The 18,800-nt window shown below is 39.9% G+C and overlaps 1 protein-coding gene across 1 annotated transcript in view; it reads right to left on the reverse strand.

Moving 5' to 3' along the window:
- Neb (nebulin) overlaps positions 1 to 18,800 on the reverse strand; it is a 194,298-nt gene that overhangs the window by 66,459 nt on the left and 109,039 nt on the right. Inside the window, exons 77-96 of the mRNA XM_076928308.1 lie at positions 18,489 to 18,593; positions 18,250 to 18,357; positions 17,363 to 17,674; positions 16,564 to 16,767; positions 15,671 to 15,775; positions 14,836 to 14,943; positions 13,102 to 13,413; positions 12,162 to 12,365; positions 11,418 to 11,522; positions 10,684 to 10,791; positions 9,531 to 9,842; positions 7,362 to 7,565; positions 6,906 to 7,010; positions 3,564 to 3,668; positions 3,154 to 3,465; positions 2,166 to 2,270; positions 1,512 to 1,610; positions 1,218 to 1,319; positions 995 to 1,102; positions 1 to 312 (exon numbers count right to left, since the gene is read on the reverse strand). Coding sequence (XP_076784423.1) covers positions 1 to 312; positions 995 to 1,102; positions 1,218 to 1,319; positions 1,512 to 1,610; positions 2,166 to 2,270; positions 3,154 to 3,465; positions 3,564 to 3,668; positions 6,906 to 7,010; positions 7,362 to 7,565; positions 9,531 to 9,842; positions 10,684 to 10,791; positions 11,418 to 11,522; positions 12,162 to 12,365; positions 13,102 to 13,413; positions 14,836 to 14,943; positions 15,671 to 15,775; positions 16,564 to 16,767; positions 17,363 to 17,674; positions 18,250 to 18,357; positions 18,489 to 18,593 — 3,435 coding nt within the window. The remainder of the gene's footprint in view (positions 313 to 994; positions 1,103 to 1,217; positions 1,320 to 1,511; positions 1,611 to 2,165; positions 2,271 to 3,153; positions 3,466 to 3,563; positions 3,669 to 6,905; positions 7,011 to 7,361; positions 7,566 to 9,530; positions 9,843 to 10,683; positions 10,792 to 11,417; positions 11,523 to 12,161; positions 12,366 to 13,101; positions 13,414 to 14,835; positions 14,944 to 15,670; positions 15,776 to 16,563; positions 16,768 to 17,362; positions 17,675 to 18,249; positions 18,358 to 18,488; positions 18,594 to 18,800) is intronic.

An 18,800-nucleotide genomic window follows, 5' to 3' on the forward strand; every position in this document is an offset into this window, starting at 1 on the left:
GTCACTCTGAAGGTCATAGGCAATTTTTGCTTGAATAACATCATTTTGGTCTGGGTGACACGTCCATTGGTGTAGGTATTGACGGTAATCAATATCACTGACAAGGTTCTGGCCTTCCTTGGCAGCCACAACAGACACCATGTCAGCGGGTATATTGATTTTAGCCTTTGACTTGTGGTAGCTCTCCTTGTAGAGTCTGTCATTCTGAATCTGGCCCGCGTGCTCAAACCAAACCAGCTTGGGGTCATCTCTCATTTTTGAAACACCGACGTAGTGACCTCTCTGCTTAACGTGTTCAGCTTTGTATTTTAGCTGCAGAGAGGTAGAATACAGAACCCATGAGCTCGGATAAGCACACAGCACAAAGCAGGGGTGATGAAGAAGGAGGAACAGCAGCAGCTTTAGTCTCTAGCTTTTGGTTGGACACTTCTATTCTGAGATTAAAAAAAAAAACCGAAATAAAGAAATACCACTGAAATAAATAGACATGAAGAAAATGAAGAAATAGCTGGTTCACACTTGCTGTTGCTGTTGTTTTAGACAGTTTCTCCGCTCACTGAGAGGAGGCTGGCCTTCATACACAGTTGAAGGTGGCTTTGAACTCCTGACCCTCATGCCTCCACCTTCTAAGTTCTACGATTATGGGTTTGTATGGTAAGACCTGGCTGAAATAGCATTTTAAATAGACCTCCCCACCCATATATCCTTGTTCTCTAATTATGGATATCTTTTTATTTGGAAGTCTGTGGATTTTATAGCAGCCAGATGATACAAGTAAAAAAGCAAAACCCAAACCAACTAAACAACAAAACCAAGCCCCAAACCCAAGTGAAAAGACCCAAAAGGGAAGGATGATTTCAGGTCTCAGGCAGCACAGCCTCATCTATGAAGCTAAGATGGAACATGCTCAAGCTGACATCTGTATCTTGCAATGTGCATCCCTTTCTGGCAAGGTCCAGCTTCTGCAGGGTGCAGTCATATTGGGATAAATTACCTCACTCTGAACATCGCTTGAATGATGGGCATGAACGAATGGTACAGCATCGGGTGGCAGAATGTAGCCCGTGGCTTTCTGTTTCTCCCAGCCTTCCTTGTAGAGGTACTAAAAGACAAAGAGCCACATTAGGGGTTAAGTGCAGGGTCACGGGGAAGATGAGGTCACGTATGTAAATCTACAGACCCATCTCCAAGCACAAGGCATCTGCAAAAATCTTTACCTGGTCCAGGATCCGGGCAGCCTCCTGGGCAGTGTGCAGAAGTGGGGTTTCTGTAAGAGTGTACTTTGATTTGATGGCATTCCAATCTTTCCGATATTTAATCTAAAAATGAAAGGCACGGGGGGGGGGATTACTTGATGTTAAGAAATCTCTCTGTTGTCTCTAAGAAATCTCTCTATGTTACTAGCCTAGATAATTTTAATGATGAGAATATTAGCTCAGTCACTGCGAGAGGAGAGTTTTGGCCACAGACTCGGGATTGCTGTTAAGAGTTTACAACAGCCGTCTACTCACATCATCTCGGATCTCACTGCTTTGCTTCGCTGTCACATAATCCACTCTGTCATCCACAGGAGTGAAGTTGAGAGTTTCTATTTTTGTGCGATATTTTTTCTATGAGGAAAAGAGAAGTCTGTCAGCCATAGTCACTAGATGCGTGAGTTGAAAGATGCTAAATTAAGATTTTTTTTTTTTAGAGGCATAAAGTACCATCAGTGAATGGCATTTTCTTAGCAATTTACTGTTATATTTTTCAAGCAACCAGATTGTCTTATTATACTACCTACAGATTATTTTTTCAATATAGGGGTTTGAATCCAGGGCCTCAAGGATTTTTCAAGTAGAAGGATTCTCACCTCCCAAGGACTCATTACTTGAATCATAATATTCTATTTTCCCAATAGACAAACTTCTCCCAGAAAATTGCTATTGTTGAGAAGAGGAAATTTCCATTTGTGTTATTCTATGCATCAGTGATTATGTTTAATGATGTTAGGGATATGGTCCCAAAGTATGATAGATATTGTGCATTTTGAAAAATGCCTGGTTTAAATTACAGCAATGAAAAATAGTTAAAATGCTGACCCAAGGTGATTGTATTTTGACTCATGCCCTTTGCTCATTTTCTAAGGAAATGTACAGAATGTCTGGGCAAAATCTTGCAGTTACCTCACTGAAGATATCTGCAGCATGTTTGGCATGATTGACAGAGACAGAATCATTTGGCATCCACCCAATTCCACGTAACCATTCCAAGTCAGCCTTGTAAACAGCCTGTGAAAACAAGGCCAGCATCAGTTTAGTAAGTCTAATTCCTGAAGCCTATTGTTTTCAGGAGGAAACACAAGGTAAACTGTGTAGAAGCAATGGAAGACATACTCAAGAAACCAGGTAGGACACGTAATAAAAGCAGCCAGGCCAGGCTGTCACAGCTGGAGGACATTCTTTCTATTTAATATGAGATAGCCTCAATTCAGCTCTAGGTTACGGTTGCCAAGTAGCAGCGCCTGTCTGGAGATGCATGCTCAGAATTTTCAAGAGTAATAGGAAGCCTTAGAGTGGCAAAAAAAATATTTTTTCCCCCTGATTTGAAATTTTGACAACTTAATTCAAGATCTCTGAACAACTGTGTCAGTTGGAAAAGCGTATCTGGGCCTAGATCCCGTGTATGAACTATCGATGGTTTTTTTTTTTTATATAAACCTTGATTGTGATATGAATACTATAGATGATGGTTTTCCATAATAATTCAGTCTCATCCCTTCCCTCCTCACACCAGGATTGAACTACATGTCCCTTGCATTGGCCTGGATTTCTCTATTTAGACTAGGCTGATCTTGAAGGCTCAGCAGTCCTCTTGACTCTGACTTCCAAGTGCTAGGATTATAGACATGTACTACCACAAATTCCCCACTGATGTCCCACAGTAGGTTTTTTTTTTTTTTTGACCTTCAATCAAGACCTTCACTCATTTACACTGCCATTCATTTCTTCACAAGAAGTTTAGATCCTTCCTGGCACTGCTGACACTGACGTCCTACTGCAAGGCTACTTGTCAGACTCTTGGTGGGGTAAAGTCATGTAATTGTGACAAAGGTACTTAATGCCGTGAACTTTCTGGGAGTTGTAGGAAAATGACACAGTACAGGCCACTCACATCGCTCTGCAGTTCGTAGGCTTTCTTGGCCTGAATCACATCGTTCTGGTCAGGCATGCACGTCCACTCGTGTAGGTAATTGCGATAGTCAATGTCGCTGACCAGAGTCTGGCACTTTTTCGAATGCAAGATAGAAAGCATGTCCACAGGGCTCTGGAACTTGGTCTTCCATTTGGCCCACTGCAGCCTGTATTCCCTTTCGTTCTGAATCTTGCCAGCAATGAGGGCCCACCGGATCTTGTTGTCATCCCTGGCTGTGAGGGTGCCCACGTAGTGTCCCTTCTGCTTCTCGTGGTCAAGCTTGTATTTATACTGGAGATTAAAAAGCAGAGCAGATGGGTCACAGCATGCCCTTGGACACACAGAGAATTTGCTGGAAAAAAAAAAAAAACACCCAAAGGCTCACTTACATCACTAGCAATCTCCCTGGAGGCCTTGGCAGCCTGGATGGGGATGGCATCTAGCCGGACATCGCAGCTCATCTTGACTTCATCCCAGCCCTCACGGTAGAGTTTCTGAAGAGGAGAGGAGGTAGAAGAGGTGAAGCTATTTTTTTTTTTTTTTAAATTTACATCATTGTTCTGGAACATGAAATCATATCTACAGTCAAAGACCCAGACCCAACTAGGCTTCTTTCTTGTTCCTGTTAATCACAGCTGACATGTAGCCATCCAAAGCCTGGCTCATTTCCCTTTTTAGTGTCAGTGTAGAGATAGTGGTGGGATAAGATTGATGCTACAGGCTAGTGTCTGTATCTTCTGCTCAACTTTGCTGTGTTTTTTTTTTTTTTTTTATCATTTTTGAGTTTTTTTCTTTCCAATATAACTTTTTCACTCTTCTATGACTACACATTGTTCAACAATACCAAATCTTATAAGTATAATTGGATATATATATATATGTATACATATATGTATATGTGTGTATGTACATATATATGTGCTATATTTTTGTTGTTACAAACAATTGAAAATAAAGTAGTAACTTACCACTCCCTCCAAGGTATTTATTTTCTACTTTAAAAAGTCAGATGACTAGAACTACCATGAAAGGTTACAGCAAAGGACAGTCCAGAGTCTCCATTACGTGTTTCTTTGCACTGCTAAGGTACATGATATATTAAAAGTGACGGTGTTTAGCCAGTAAGTGCCTGAGACATACGTGCATCACACACGTTTTAACAGCTACACGCTGCATTGACCATGGTAGAAAGACTCAGAAATGACAGTAATTTAAACATATAATTTAAAAATCCTACTGATCAGCATGGGGACTTCCAGAGTAAAGAAAAACACGGCAGTGTCATAACTAGCAATTGTGTGCTAAAAGTGGCATATCAGAGCCTTTAGGTGAATTTCATACTTGTAAGTATGGTTAAGTGCTGTCTGAATTTCCATTTAAGATTTTTCTCTGTGTGGATTCTGGGTGGGTCTAGTTTAAAAATTGATTTGCTTTCTGTAAAGAGGGAAGAGTGTTCTTCATATTTAAACACATTATTCTAGAGCAATACTTCAAGTCACCATACTACCTCTAACCTTACTTTTGTCTTTCGCTTTTCATATTTATTGCCATATTACATTTTTATTCTTTCCTGTTTATGAGATCAAATAAATTTCTGACAATGAACTGAAACAAATCCAGGCACAAGGTCAAATTTCTTCACCTAATAACTCTGAGAATAAGGACAGATTTCCAAACTTTTAAAAGTTTCAACTTCCCTATCTAACGAGAAGAAAAAAAAAAACACTCCATTTTACCAATACAGTCCCTTTAAGTTGAATTTGCTTTGCCATCCATGAAACTGCATGCAGCAATTTTTGCTTAGCAGAGGTTAAACTTCCTAAATCAGTGGTTCTCAACCTTCTTAATGTTGCTTCCCTTTAATACAGGTCCTCGTGTTGTGGTGATCCCCAACCCTAAAATTATTTTGTTGCTCCTTAATATCTGTAATTATACTACTGTTATGAATCATAATGTAAATATCTCATATGCAGGACATCCAACTCCAAAGGGATGTCACAGGCTGAAAACCACTGGTCTAAAGATGGATGCTGCTGCAAATAACAGACCTTATCAATTATAATGATAGCATTGTCCATGAAAAGAAAACGAACATTGTGGTTTGCATTGCAATGAGGTATTTGATTCTCTGCAATGTGAACCACTGTCATTATTCCCCAAAGTTTGCTCTTCGCACAATTTTGAACACTCTGCTAATTTGCAACCATGATATTCATGATAGGGTTCTAGTATTCTCACATGAGAACTTTGTCATATAAACACAAGCATATGTGACTTTCCAGAACTCTTCTGAACTGAATGGAAGAAGCATCTTTGCCATCATAGAGAAATTCCCCAAGAGTGTCCTACACTGTGGCACGGATACTGGGTCTTCAACTCCCGAGACACCCATGAGTGCCCTCTATTTGCACTGTTCTCCTAAGTTCCAGAACATTCAGCTCCATGTAGCTCACTGTAGCAGGACTGACAGAACTGAACACACAGAGAGGAACCTTTGCTTAGCTGATTCATCCCCTTACCAAGATTATTATTATTATTTTTTAAATAAATGTGAGGTTCCAGATAGGAAAGATTGCACTAGGTACCCCCTTTTAATGGGTCACACTTATTCTACCAGCAGGCAATTTTGGGGTTATGACAGCATTTGTCATGTTCCTCTCTTGGAATGTGTAGCTAGCCACATAACTGAGTCTTTCTCACTAGCTAGTGGGCTTTCCCTGTTCTCTTGTGGGCTCAGCATGACTTCTGAAGAGAATAATTTGGCCTCTTTGGTTCCAGCTTTCATTTCTCATTCCTCCTCATGTGTTATCAATGAGAGGCTTTACTTGATCACCCGGTTAAGTGTCAAATAGGTGCTCTGTTTCAGTCCTGGCTTAACATCAAAGGCTCAAGAGGCCTTTGCTTTTAGATAGATTTTGAACGTCACACCTAAATTATCTTTATTTATTTTACTAGGGCTTTATTAAAGAACAAGGCTATTGCATTTTGTCATATCATTTAAAATGTAATAAGGTGCACATGTTTTTGTTCCTCCTGTGTTACTGTAACTTGGTTTCCGGTGGAACCTCTACTGTTCCTGGACCCTTGTTTGAACCCATCATTTGAATGTGCTGCTGAATCTGACTTGGTAACATCTCCCAGTTGTCTCTGTTGTTATTGCTCAACAGTTTTCATTTCAGAATCAATCTGTAGCAAGTTTTAGTGTCTATGACAACCTCCCTTCTTGGATTAGGTTGGCCAGGAGTTGATTACCTTCTGAAGGAATCCTATGAAGTGATTAGAAGGACCTTGGCACTAGATGACAAAGCAATTAATAGATCTCTTTTTGTTGCTATGTGTTTCCTAAAATTTTCCAGAGTCGATTTTGGTAATTTCTATTTTCCTAAGAAATCTCTCACAATCCGGGTTTTGCAATTAGCCAATTTATTTTTGCAAATAATATATTAAGTCTGAGTCTGCCACTCTCTCCATTTTCTAGCCTGTGCATGACTTTATTCTTTCCTCTCTGTTGTTCTAGTTTTCATCTCCCCTTTGTCCTGTGGCTGTTGGCTCATGACTAACTGGCTTGGCTACTGGGCTTTAGGGCCAGGGTTCTGTTCTGCTCCTCACTCTTGGCCAAGGGCTGGCTGCGTGGAATCCTCTCCCCCTTGGCTACACAGATCCACCCTGGTCATGTAGAGGTACCAGCTGGGTGACTTTGTGAGCGAGACAGCGTCTGTTGCAATACTTACATTGCTCACATTAAGAGCATTTGCTCGAGCGAGATTAATTTCAGGAGTGTCTGGCATTATATGGATGGAAGTTTTGTCTTTGTCCCAAACTTCTCTGTATTTTGGCTGTGGAACGAACCAGAAAATAACAGAAATCAGTTGATGGTTTATAATTTTACTAGTTTTCAGTGAACTTGTCAGTATTTTTGGAGGGGTCTAATCTAGGGTTATCTTTTCATATTAAGGTGAAATTTTTTTTGAACTTTTTTTTGCATATAAGCTACTCAAGGTTTGTGAGAAAATTATTAGTACTCTTTAATATTTTAAGCCTTAAAAACATTCAAAACTAAAACTATGCTATCAAAGCTGCTTACATTTATTGATATTTTTCTTAAAGATAGATGGCCAAGGTAATTATTCATTATGCTTTATAGTTTGAATTCAGTTTTAATACACAGAAAAACAATAGTGACTCACAATGCTAATATTTTCAGCATTTGACTTAGCAAGGACAACTTCAGGTGTGTCCACAATACTTGTGTATTTAAGCTTCACCACAGGGGTCCGATAGACACTGTCACAGAGGATCTCCTGGGCATTTTTGACTCTCAGTACTTCAGGAGACCCTTCCGGCATCCAGCCAATGCCACGCAGCCACTCCAAGTCAGCCTTGTAGATGGCCTGGGGGAGAAGGCACAGTTACATAGAAGCAACATTGTCTCTTTCTGATCCTAACAATAAAAGAAGGAAGCCATTTTCCTTATGTTGTATCTTATACTTCACAAGCAATAATTCAAAAGAACGCTTGCCAGACATGTTTTCCCTCCTATACACAGCAGTGGTTTATTGTGATGTTTCCTGTGCCAGGGTTCTATACCAAGGCGCCTATGCACATGTGCACAAGCAGCCTCCGGTTGGGCGTATGCCTGGATAATTTCTGACTGATATCTAGGTGATCATCACACTAGCCCGTGTGGAGTTTCAAAGCTGTAATAATGGCTCTCTGCATAACCAGAATGACCTTTTCAAAGTCCTCAGCTTAAATATGGCTATGGCACCACTAAATCGCCCTACTCTGGCTCCCACGGGTCTCAGGATCAAAGACTTCATCATGGACTTTGATCCCTTGTTTGTAAGCACCTACTCTTCAGACCTCCTTCACCCATTCCCTCTGTACTGACCACACAGGCTATCTCTGAGTGTCTCTGTGACCCCCTTCACCATAAGCCTGCTAAATCAGCACTCCTCCTTAGGAATGTCCCACGTCTCTTTCCATAGTGCCTCAGATTGTACGCTCTGAGCCGTTCCACTTTCCCAGCACTCTTGTTAGCGTGCATTTTGGCATCACTGTGAACTCCCTCACACCAAGAGCCACATCCTGTTCTTCCTTCTCTATTTGCCATCACATCTTTTATGCTAATACAATGCCTAGTTTGTGGCATGTTAGTAAGTATTTTTAGAAGGATAATTAAGAATTCAAAACCAACTGCACAATTTTGGCCTTCCTTGAATTTTCTTTATTTAAGATAGTCCGTCTCTTCCAACTGGGATCTGGCATATTCTTGATAATCATGCCACATATACAAGTTAAACAGATTAAACTGTTCTACTATTAAAACACCAGCAATTAATATAAAAAGCCACCGGTTAGAAATGGTATTTTAATAACTAGCTATGGGACACAAATGCCAAGTGGGAGTTAAGAGACTGAAAATACTAGAAAAATCTCAAAAGGATGACATCCCGCACTGCAGCGTTTACATAAGATGGCTCCAAAATTCACAGTTCCCTGTCCCAGTTTTAAAAACTGTGATTTAAACACATACCTCAATATACTAATGCGGTTTACGATAAAACCGGCCTACATCTGCCACCAGGCCACTCAAGTCATTTATAGGCATGCTACCTTTAACAGCCCGTTCAATACTTAATAAGCATACTATGAATTATAAGGAAGCCAAGTTCTGAAAATTAAAAGAAGATGTCCATTCTACACAAGAAATATTTAACCTTGGGCTGGAATCAAGATGGGGCAGTGATTAAGAGCATTCGGTGTTCTTCCAGAGGAGCCAGGTTCAATTCCAGCACCCCCATGGCAGCTCCCAGTGCCTCTGTCGACACCAGGCACACACATGGTGTGCAGACATATATGTAGACAAAGCACCCATACACGTAAAACGAACAAGTTAATAATTTTAAAAAGAAGCACACAGCCTTATAGACGCTATCATTTTAGAAAAATTGAATTGGCATATGAACAAATCTAAAAATGTCTTGGCTAAGATAAACACTCTGATGCCAAGAACATCTCATTGGGAAATGGGTGAGTTTAGAGCATGTCCCTAATCTTTCAAATTAATTCCAAGGAAGGCGTCCCTACTGTTCTTCAGTATACAGCTGAAGGGCCGTGGATATTCCTTCACTGAACGAACAGTGTTAAACACTTGAGCAAATCTCCAGAAAAATTCTGGTAGCACCTTATAGGTGAAAATTAGAACTTTCCAAAAACAAATCTAGCTACAACATAGTCAGTCAATGACTCTGGTAAGATAGATGTGCTTACACAGGGAGAGTTAGGCTTTCTGGAGCATTGGCAGGTATCAGAAAGCCAAGCCATGGAAGGCGTTGTTCCTGGGGGACACTTACATCACTCTGCAGGTCGTAAGCTTTCCTGGCTTGGATCACATCATTCTGGTCAGGAAAGCAAGACCACTGGTGCAGGTACTGCCGATAATCCACATTGCTTGCCAACGCCTGGCCCTCCTTGGCAGCGTTGATGGACACCATGTCTGCTGGGATGGAGATCTTGGCCTTGTGATCGTTGTAGGCTTTTTTGTATAGCCTGTCATTTTGCATCTTCAACACGTTTGCTGCCCAAACCAATTTCGGATCTTCCTTGGCACTGGGACATCCAATGTAATGGCCTTTCTGTTTCTCATAAGCAGTCTTGTACAGGTACTGGGAAATGTGGGCCCAAGAAGGAAGATCAGGACTTCCACACTTGCGTTTACTACACACAGTATTTTTCCACTGACAACAATCTTGCCCCCCTTGAGTCACCTTTATTTTAGACACCATTTTTTCTCTAAGTTTGCGCTTTTTTGCACTGCTTGTTATATCAATTTAATTTCTAAGAGTGCATCTCTGGAAACACTGTGAGCACCCTGAAGATAACATCTGTCTCCTGGACATCTCTCTCCTCAATCCTCATCAGCACCCCCCAGCGTCTAATCATTGTTAGCTACTTTCTGATGTTTTGTCATAAACAACCACAGCCCTCTGTACTTACTCCCTGTCACTTTAAATGAAATTAATTGCTTAAAGTTATTTTCAAATTGTAAATTTATTTTTAAAAATAACTTTTAAATGTATAACATAAATAGAGGATAATCAGCATGTCTGTTATAGTAAAATAAATTTCAGTATTAAAAACACTTGTCCCAGGACTGCCTCAAAGTATTCACAAATAGTATGTGTGTCACACTTCAGGGTAGTAAAATTTTCTATATTCATTAACCCAACAAATGTCTGTCTGTACTTATAAATAAATTAGTGTTGAAAAGATTTGGGGGCGAGGAGAAGAGAAATTTTATGTATAAATAGAGAGGAATTGTAGAACAAGGTACATGTGCTGGGACTTTCTAAAAGCACTGAACAAGTTGTTCTGGAATTTGGAATTTTAGAATAATATGCTAAGAAAAAATTATTGGCATTCGACTCTAATATCTGAGGAATTAAGTCAAACTCCCTATGTGTCTACAAGTCAGTGTGTTGAACCTGGACAAGGAAGTGCTCTTACATCACTGGCAATATCCCGAGAAGCCTTGGCATGCTGGATCCCAATGGCATCTGCACGGATGTCATAACCCGTCATCTTGACATCTTCCCAAGCCTTCTGATAGTGTTTCTGCAAATGGGGATTGCAATGCCACAGTGAGTCTGAAGAGGGAGCTGCCGAGTCAGCATTACTGATCAAGAATGGCTATTATCAGGAAGCTGCATTTTATACTGACAATAAAACCCAACATTACAGGTTGTAGAAAAGGAACTGCTACTAACAGTTTAATCTCCTTAAGGTTTACAGGACAGACAAGCTTTACACCGAATTTGATTTCACATGCATTTTCAATGATTCGTAGTAAAGAAATCTCCATTAATTTTTTTTTATGACAGAAATTTCAGAGACAGTAAATAAAATAAAATAAAATAAAATAGAAATCACAAAACATTTGTTGGCATTTAAAGGAAAAAAAAACAATGATAATTTACTGAAAGGGAAAACCAAGTATTACACTACAAATACCTTTAGGTTATATTTTGTTTTAGTTTTGAGAAACCATTGCCTTTTAAACAAGGCCTTTCCAACAAGGATATATGTCTATACTACAAAAAGTGGAGGGATGCATACAAACTTCTAGTGTCTTAACAATTAGAAATAAAAGGGCCATACTTTTGGCTTAACTTTTGTTGGATACACAGGAAGGAAAGGTTTGGTAGACAGACTTCTGTGAACCAAATCCTAGAGAGTCTTACATTGCTAATCTGGATGGCATTCAGTTTGGACTGCAGCATCACTGGTGTGTCAGCAGGCACATTCACATTTGCCTTCTCTTTGTCCCAGGCATCACGATACAATGGCTGGTAAATGTGAAAAGTAACAGTAAGGCAGATTAGAAAATCACTAACCACATGAATTAAGTTTAAAATTAAAAATTACTGTTGGCTGTTCCATATATATATATATATAATATATATATATATATAAATTATATATATATATATAATTTTTATTTACAAAGACCAAATAACTTTATGAATAATTCATATATAATACAATATAAATTTAAATATGGTAATACAAATTCTTGTCCAATTACCACATCTAATTATGTGACTCTTAAGTCTGTATTATAGAAATTTTGATAACATACAGTACTAATTAGGACTTTGCTTTCTTCGCCAAAATAACTGTCATGATGTCTAGAGACAGAACTGCTCTGGGACTCCTCAGCCCATATTCTGATTAAATAGCCACAAATAGGTGACAATTTTATGATTAAAATATTAAACAGCATTTCAGTTTACATCTTCAACTGTAATTAAAATGTATGTCAAATCTGGACCCAGTTGTCTCGACAGAGATGGCAAACTGACTGTGAACATCTGGATTGAGCTGTGCCCCAGATCTTACTTCCTGTGATACTGGCAATTTGAAGTCCACAAACCAAATTCCCCTTGGTTGAGCTTTGTCTTGGAAGCATAACCACACCAGCTTACCTCACTGATTTGCAAAGCATTGGTCTTCGCCAGGATCACCTCTGGAGTGTCAACAATGCTCGTGAATTTGTAGGCCTCAGGCTTTATACGATACAACCTTTCATTCAGAAGATTCTGAGCATTCTTCACTCTCATCACCTCCACGGAACCCTCTGTCAACCATCCGATACCCTTCATCCATTCCAGGTCTGACTTGTACACATTCTGTATGGAGGAGAGAAACACAGTAGGAAGACGCAGGTTAGCCTGGAGAACTTGACTTTGGAAGACCACAATAAGCCCTGCTTAAGTCAACCAGACATCGTCTAGATTAAACTCGAATCTTTGCATGTTATGTCTCTGCCACCTGTCTTTAGGAGAAGCTCACAGTCTCCTGTGGGAACTAGAGCATAGCTCACAAGTGGCACTTGGTGGAATGAGGGACAGCAATGGGTAGAAGATGTCACGGCACTTAGTTTCGTTTTTGTACTAGGTTGAGATTTTGTGCTTAGTACTTGAAGCGTGTCTCTCATGAGCCACTGAGAATTACAGTTGTAGGAATATTAGGGAAGGAGCCCTTTAGATGTATAGTAAGGACATAACTCCATATTATTTTCTACATGTATCACTTGAATTAAACTAATATTTCCTTATGCTTTTATCTGTTTTGGAAATGTGAATATCAGATCACGCAAAGGTCAGAACAGTGGGGCTGAAACTTTCTACTTAATTACATAGAGTAAGACTAATTTTTTTTTCTAAATCTTGGTGAATAGGATCCTGCCACCGTCAACAAGAATCCTTCACAAGATAGAAAATTTCAGGATGGCTTCTATTATTCCCATGGGCTGTGCAGAATGCCTTAGGTCTTATTAAGCTTGCTGCCTAATTGACACATCTGGAGCATACACTACAATTAAATGCACACATTCTATTTCCCTGGAGGCTAACACACACTCACATCGCTCTGCAGCTCGTAGGCTTTCTTAGCCTGGATCACGTCGTTCTGATCCGGCAAGCACGTCCACTGGTGCAGGTAATTGCGATAATCAACGTCGCTGACCAGGACTTGGCATTTCTTGGCTTGAACAATTGACATCATGTCCAAGGGTGTATTGTAAATGCCTTTTGACTTCTCATAGGCTTTCTTGTATTCTCTGTCACTCTGGATCTTAGCAGCGTGTATAGACCATACCAACTTGGGGTCATCTTGCAGGCTACGGAAACCCACATGGTGGCCCAGCTGCTTTCTGTAACCTTCTTTGTATTTGTACTAAAATCGTGAAAAAAAAAAAAAGAGGAAAAGACAAATAATATATTTATATTTTTCTTTAAGTGATTTCAGAATCTTAATCTTAATGCAAATTGGCTCAACACTGGAAGTCATTATATATTTCAGTTTAAAAGAAATCAGAACTATTTTAGGCAGATGAACAGATCCGGAAGAAAACATTATGGTGAATTAAAATAATGTAAAAATCCAGCCTTTCTCAGCAAACACTACTTGCCAGACCTACTACAAGAGCTTCAGGTATGTGAGGTTTATCCATGCCAAACTGATGAGTTTTTTTTACATTCAAAAATCAGCAGTGGCAATTATAATCACAGTTAATTCTCCCGGTGTTGTGAGACAGATCCTACAATATCTTATAATTCCAAAAAGAAAGACATAAGGTTGCTGGGCAGGTGGAGGGTCCAGTCAGACAGACCCCAGGGTGCTGAAGGCACCTCAAGTAGGTATGATTTTAGAGCTGGGAAGAAATGTATACATTTTTCACAAAGCAAGATCTCTGGTTTCAACCAGGAGATATCTGTGGACAAGAGCTTTCACCTGATAAGCTCTGGAGGGAGATGGTGCCCTTTTCTTTCTTGTGTTTAGACAACTTGGAAATATTTGGATCAAAGGGAGAAAACTGGGATTAAGGTGTAGGTACTGGTGGTTGAGAGGTGGAACAGAGGAGGAAGAAGCAGCTATGTGTGCAGATGAGGCATAGAGAGGGCCAGAGAAAGGAAGGAATAGTTTGTTGTTGTTTTGGTTGGTTGGTTTGTTTTCAACAGAGACAGGGTTTCTCTGTATAGCTCTGGGCCCTGGAACTCACTCTGTAGACTAGGCTAGCCTTGAACTCAGAGATCCACTTGCCTCTGCATCCTGATTGTCCTGGGATTAAAGACATGTGCCAGCATGCCCAGCTAAAGGAAGGAGTGTTTAAGAGTTGGAGCTGGGAACATGGGACAGTTTAGAGGATAATTATGTTACTGTTAGTGAGTTTTAAATTAGCAAGAAGTGAACTTAAAAACATTGCTGAGGTATTATACATAAGCCTCTAGCATCAAATATTTAATATAAAATATGATTTCACATCTTAAGCGGTGTACAGAATGATCATCACTTATACTGTGAAGAGCACCAGAAATATTTGGGGAGTAAAGTGACATTGTATTGGTTCCTAAATTTTCATTTTAAAAGTGTTTTTATGATATCTTGTTGTTGCTGATAAACAATGCGGAAATTATATCTACACTTATTTTTACTATAACATTTTTTATCCCTTTTAATATTTCAAGTAGAGAATGTCTTCCGCCCAAGATAAACTGTGATTGATTGTTTGCATGGATTATGAAAAGAAAACATGATTCTTAAAACAACCTTTGTTTTACAGAGGAGAAAACCCCAAAACAAACAGAAGGAAGTTACCTCACTGGCAATCTCTCTGGATGCTTTGGCATGCTTGATTTCAATGGCATCTGCTCTTAAGTCGTAGCCTTTCTGCTTGGCTTCATCCCAGTCTTTTTGGTAGAGTTTCTAGTGAACCAGAACACAGGTAAATAAAGACAGACTCATAGCACACACACCAGACATCATAACCCATCATATAAAAGGGTGTAAGAAAGACCTTCATCTCTGGGGTCCTTTGCTATTGGATGTTTACTTTGTAGTAGGGGAAACCTCTGATGTAAAAATTAAAACTAAGCATCTAGTGGTACCAATGACTGAACATCTGCTTTCATCACAACAAATATGTGTTTGAAAATATCCCACCGCCTAAGTGCATGGAGATTTCAGAACGGTGAAGCCAGGCATACTTTATTAAGGTCCAGGAAGACCTGTTGAGGATTTTCCTTTCATTTTGCCCTTTTGCCCTCTAACTCAGATTTTGTGACGTTATCTCTTGCTCTTTGAATATAATTAAAAATTTCCCTTGTCTATCACTTGACTTTGGGATGTCAAAGAAAAAGATATTATCAGAAGACATGAGATGCTGTTGAGCATGGAGGTGCTTGACTAGGATTAAATTACTTCCAGGAACATATAAGTAATTAAATCACAGACATTGGCTATGGGAAGATGGTTGCAAGGTTGAAGAGAGAACATCTAGAGACCAGGCACTCAGCCATGCAGCTATGCTAACCTCTTAAAAGACAGAACTTCTATGTATGGATGCTAAGGAAAAAATATAGCACTAAAATCCACGGGCATTACTCATTATTTGGAGATAAAATCATTTGCACTCCATGCTTATTCCTCTTACATTGCTAATCTGCAAGGCATTGATTTGGGCTTGCAGCATCGCTGGAGTGTCCAAGGGAATGCTGATGTTGGTTTTATCCTTATTCCAGGCTTCCTGATACAGCCTCTGTGGACCAAAAAGGAACATCACTTTAACTCAGCAGCAGAGAATAGATATCTGAAACATTAAGCCTTGGCAACAATTTTATTTAAAATCAAATGCTTCCATATGTACTTATCATGGCCAAATTGATGCTTTAATTTGAATAAACAGTGGCATTCAGACATAGAGCCTGACGTTATTCAGTAAACTTCAAATAACACAAAATGTTCCCCATTGTGTGGATGGGCCTCAGCCATCAGTTGAAGGTTGTAATACTCTCACTTCCGCCATCGAGAAGGAACTCTGTCAGCAGACCACCCGACATGGAGCTGTCATTCTTCCCTGGGTCTCTAACCTGCTAATCTATCTTGCAGATTCTAGAATTGCCAGCCTACATAAGGACATGAACCAATTTCTTAAAGTTGCAATCCCTTTTTCCACATATACATTTGTTGATAGATCTCTCTGAATCAGTTTCTCTGGGAAATCTTGACTCATGCAATGCTACACTATTACATAGTATCATGTCATATGCCTTATTACTAATAAGAGTTAAATACTAAATTCCTTAAACTGCTATAGGGTGAGACCTTTCAGTTTAGTACTTCCAAGTCTCTGTGAGAAGGGAAAGACATGTTCCCCCATCAGAGTTCTACTTTCAATGTGACTGCATTAAGCTAGTCAAGAGACCTTCAGACTTGCACCCCCAATAAAATTCTTTGAAGAGAACAGTCTGTTTCCTCAGCTTTCTCTGCCGTCATCTGAACACTGTGTCCAGGACCATGGAAGCTCAGTAGCTGGATGGCTCTTACCTCACTCATTTGCAGAGAATTGGCTTTTGCCAGGACAACTTCTGGAGTGTCGACAATGGAGGTGAACTTCAAGGCTTCTGGTCGTGTCCTATACAGTCTCTCATTCACAAGGTCTTGAGCACCCTTCACTCTGGTCATTTCTACGGAGCCTTCTGGCATCCAGCCTATGCCACGCAGCCATTCCAGATCTGCTTTGTACACACTCTGCCAAGATGTCAGACCAAAGTGTTCTGAATGTTAGGCACAACCCCTGCTAGCTGAAAACCCAAGGGTTTGAGGATAGAGGTGGGAAGCAAGGGGAGTGTTGGTTCTACACAAAGAAGAACTTCATTCTCACAGGATTCAGGGGTTTTAATAATGATGACAAAAGTCATTTGTAAAAGCATAGTTATTCCTACTTTCTATGTTAATAGTATTTACGAATGCCACAATATAATTATTTGAACTTTTAAAACAATTACATAACTGAAAATATTTAAAGGGAACTTTTGTTGAATCTCTTTCCATTTTAATCCTGTGATAAATGACTCATATACTGTTTTGGAACTAGTAATAATTATTCTTAAACATTCAGATCCACTGTATCTGTTTGATTTGCTAGAAATTACAAAGGACATAAAAATTGTTTAAAAATAAAAGATATGGCCTCAGTAGAGCTTTTCATCTAGGTATTAACAGTGTAAATGACACTTCCCTTGGTTCTACATAGGACACATATCTATACCCAGGAGCCCCGATTGAACAACTAACAAACATCCCCGCCTCCTTCCTCCTCTTTCCCCAAGTTGATGTTACATACATCGCTCTGCAGTTCATAGGCCTTCTTTGCTTGAATAATGTCATTCTGGTCAGGCAGGCAAGTCCAGTTGTGCAGGAGGTTACGGTAGTCCACATCGCTGACCAGAGTCTGGCACTTTTTGGCCAGCACTAAGCCCAGCATGTCCACTGGGCTGCTGAACTTGGTCTTCCATTTCTGGAATTCCTTCTTGTACTCTCTGTCACTGTGAATCTTCCCTGCGTGCATAGCACACATGATCCTGGGGTCATCTTCCACACTCCGGGCTCCAATGTGGTGGCCCTTCTGTTTTTCATAGGCTTCCTTATATTTGTACTAAAATGCCAGAAACAGGTTTCGAAAAAAACAGGTTTAAGTCACATGAATTGTACAAGAATTTTAAACCTCAGCTTTCTGACAGCCCAGTACAATGTTTACATTTTCATGCTATCATGAAAACAATGGGGCTGAAGAGATGGTTCAGTGCTTAAGAGTATTGGCTGCTCTTCCAGAAGACAAGATGCTATTCCCAGCACCTACACGGCAAGTCCCTAGAGGATCTGTTGCTCTCTTCAGGGCTCCTTGCACACAACATTCATATTCACATGTTGCATGGACATACATGCAGGCACACACACACACACACACACACACTATATATATATATATATATATATATATATATATATATATATATAATAAATTTAATTTAAAAGACTGTAATGATTGATACATCCTCATTGTTGAGAACTTTCCTTGCAGCAAATTTAATTCCAAAATGTACTCTCTGCAAAAACAAGGGGAAAGGTTTGGGGAAATGCACAGAGAAGCAGTTATGAAGGGGTCCACTGGCCAGACTGTTGCATGCTCAGCACTACGGCAAGCGGAGGACCTGAAGGGAAGGAACTCACGTCACTGGCAATGTCCCTGGAGGCCTTGGCACTTTTGATGGAAATAGCATCCTCTCTCAGGTCATAGTCCTTCATCTTTGATTCATCCCATCCCTTGGTATATAGTTTCTAGATAGAAGAAAATATACAACAGAAAAAATGAAACTGTTTTAGAAACCCAGCAGGCCACTCCCAGAGAAGACAGAAAATTATTTTAATGGTCTCTATGAGGCTTAAGCAAAGCCCAAGACATCTCTTACTTGGCTGATATTGGCAGAATTGCTCTTGGCCAGCAGGATTTCAGGGGTGTCTGGCATGACATGGATGGAGGCTTTGTCGGCATCCCAAGCTTCAGTGTACAAATGCTGTGGAGAAGGAAGAATAAAACCTTCTGCAGAAGCCAGTAATGTTAGTGTCAAATGTCATTAATTTTACTACAAATAAAGCCTTGCTAGGTAGCGATCAGTAAAACATGGCAACACTGAAACCACTAGAACATGGTCCTCGAGCTCCCATAAACCAAAGCAATGGTCTAGTTATGAATCACTTTCACCCAGTGAAACCCTGATCTT

This window comes from Arvicanthis niloticus, chromosome 2, assembly GCF_011762505.2.
Source record: "Arvicanthis niloticus isolate mArvNil1 chromosome 2, mArvNil1.pat.X, whole genome shotgun sequence".
NCBI lineage: Eukaryota > Metazoa > Chordata > Mammalia > Rodentia > Muridae > Arvicanthis > Arvicanthis niloticus.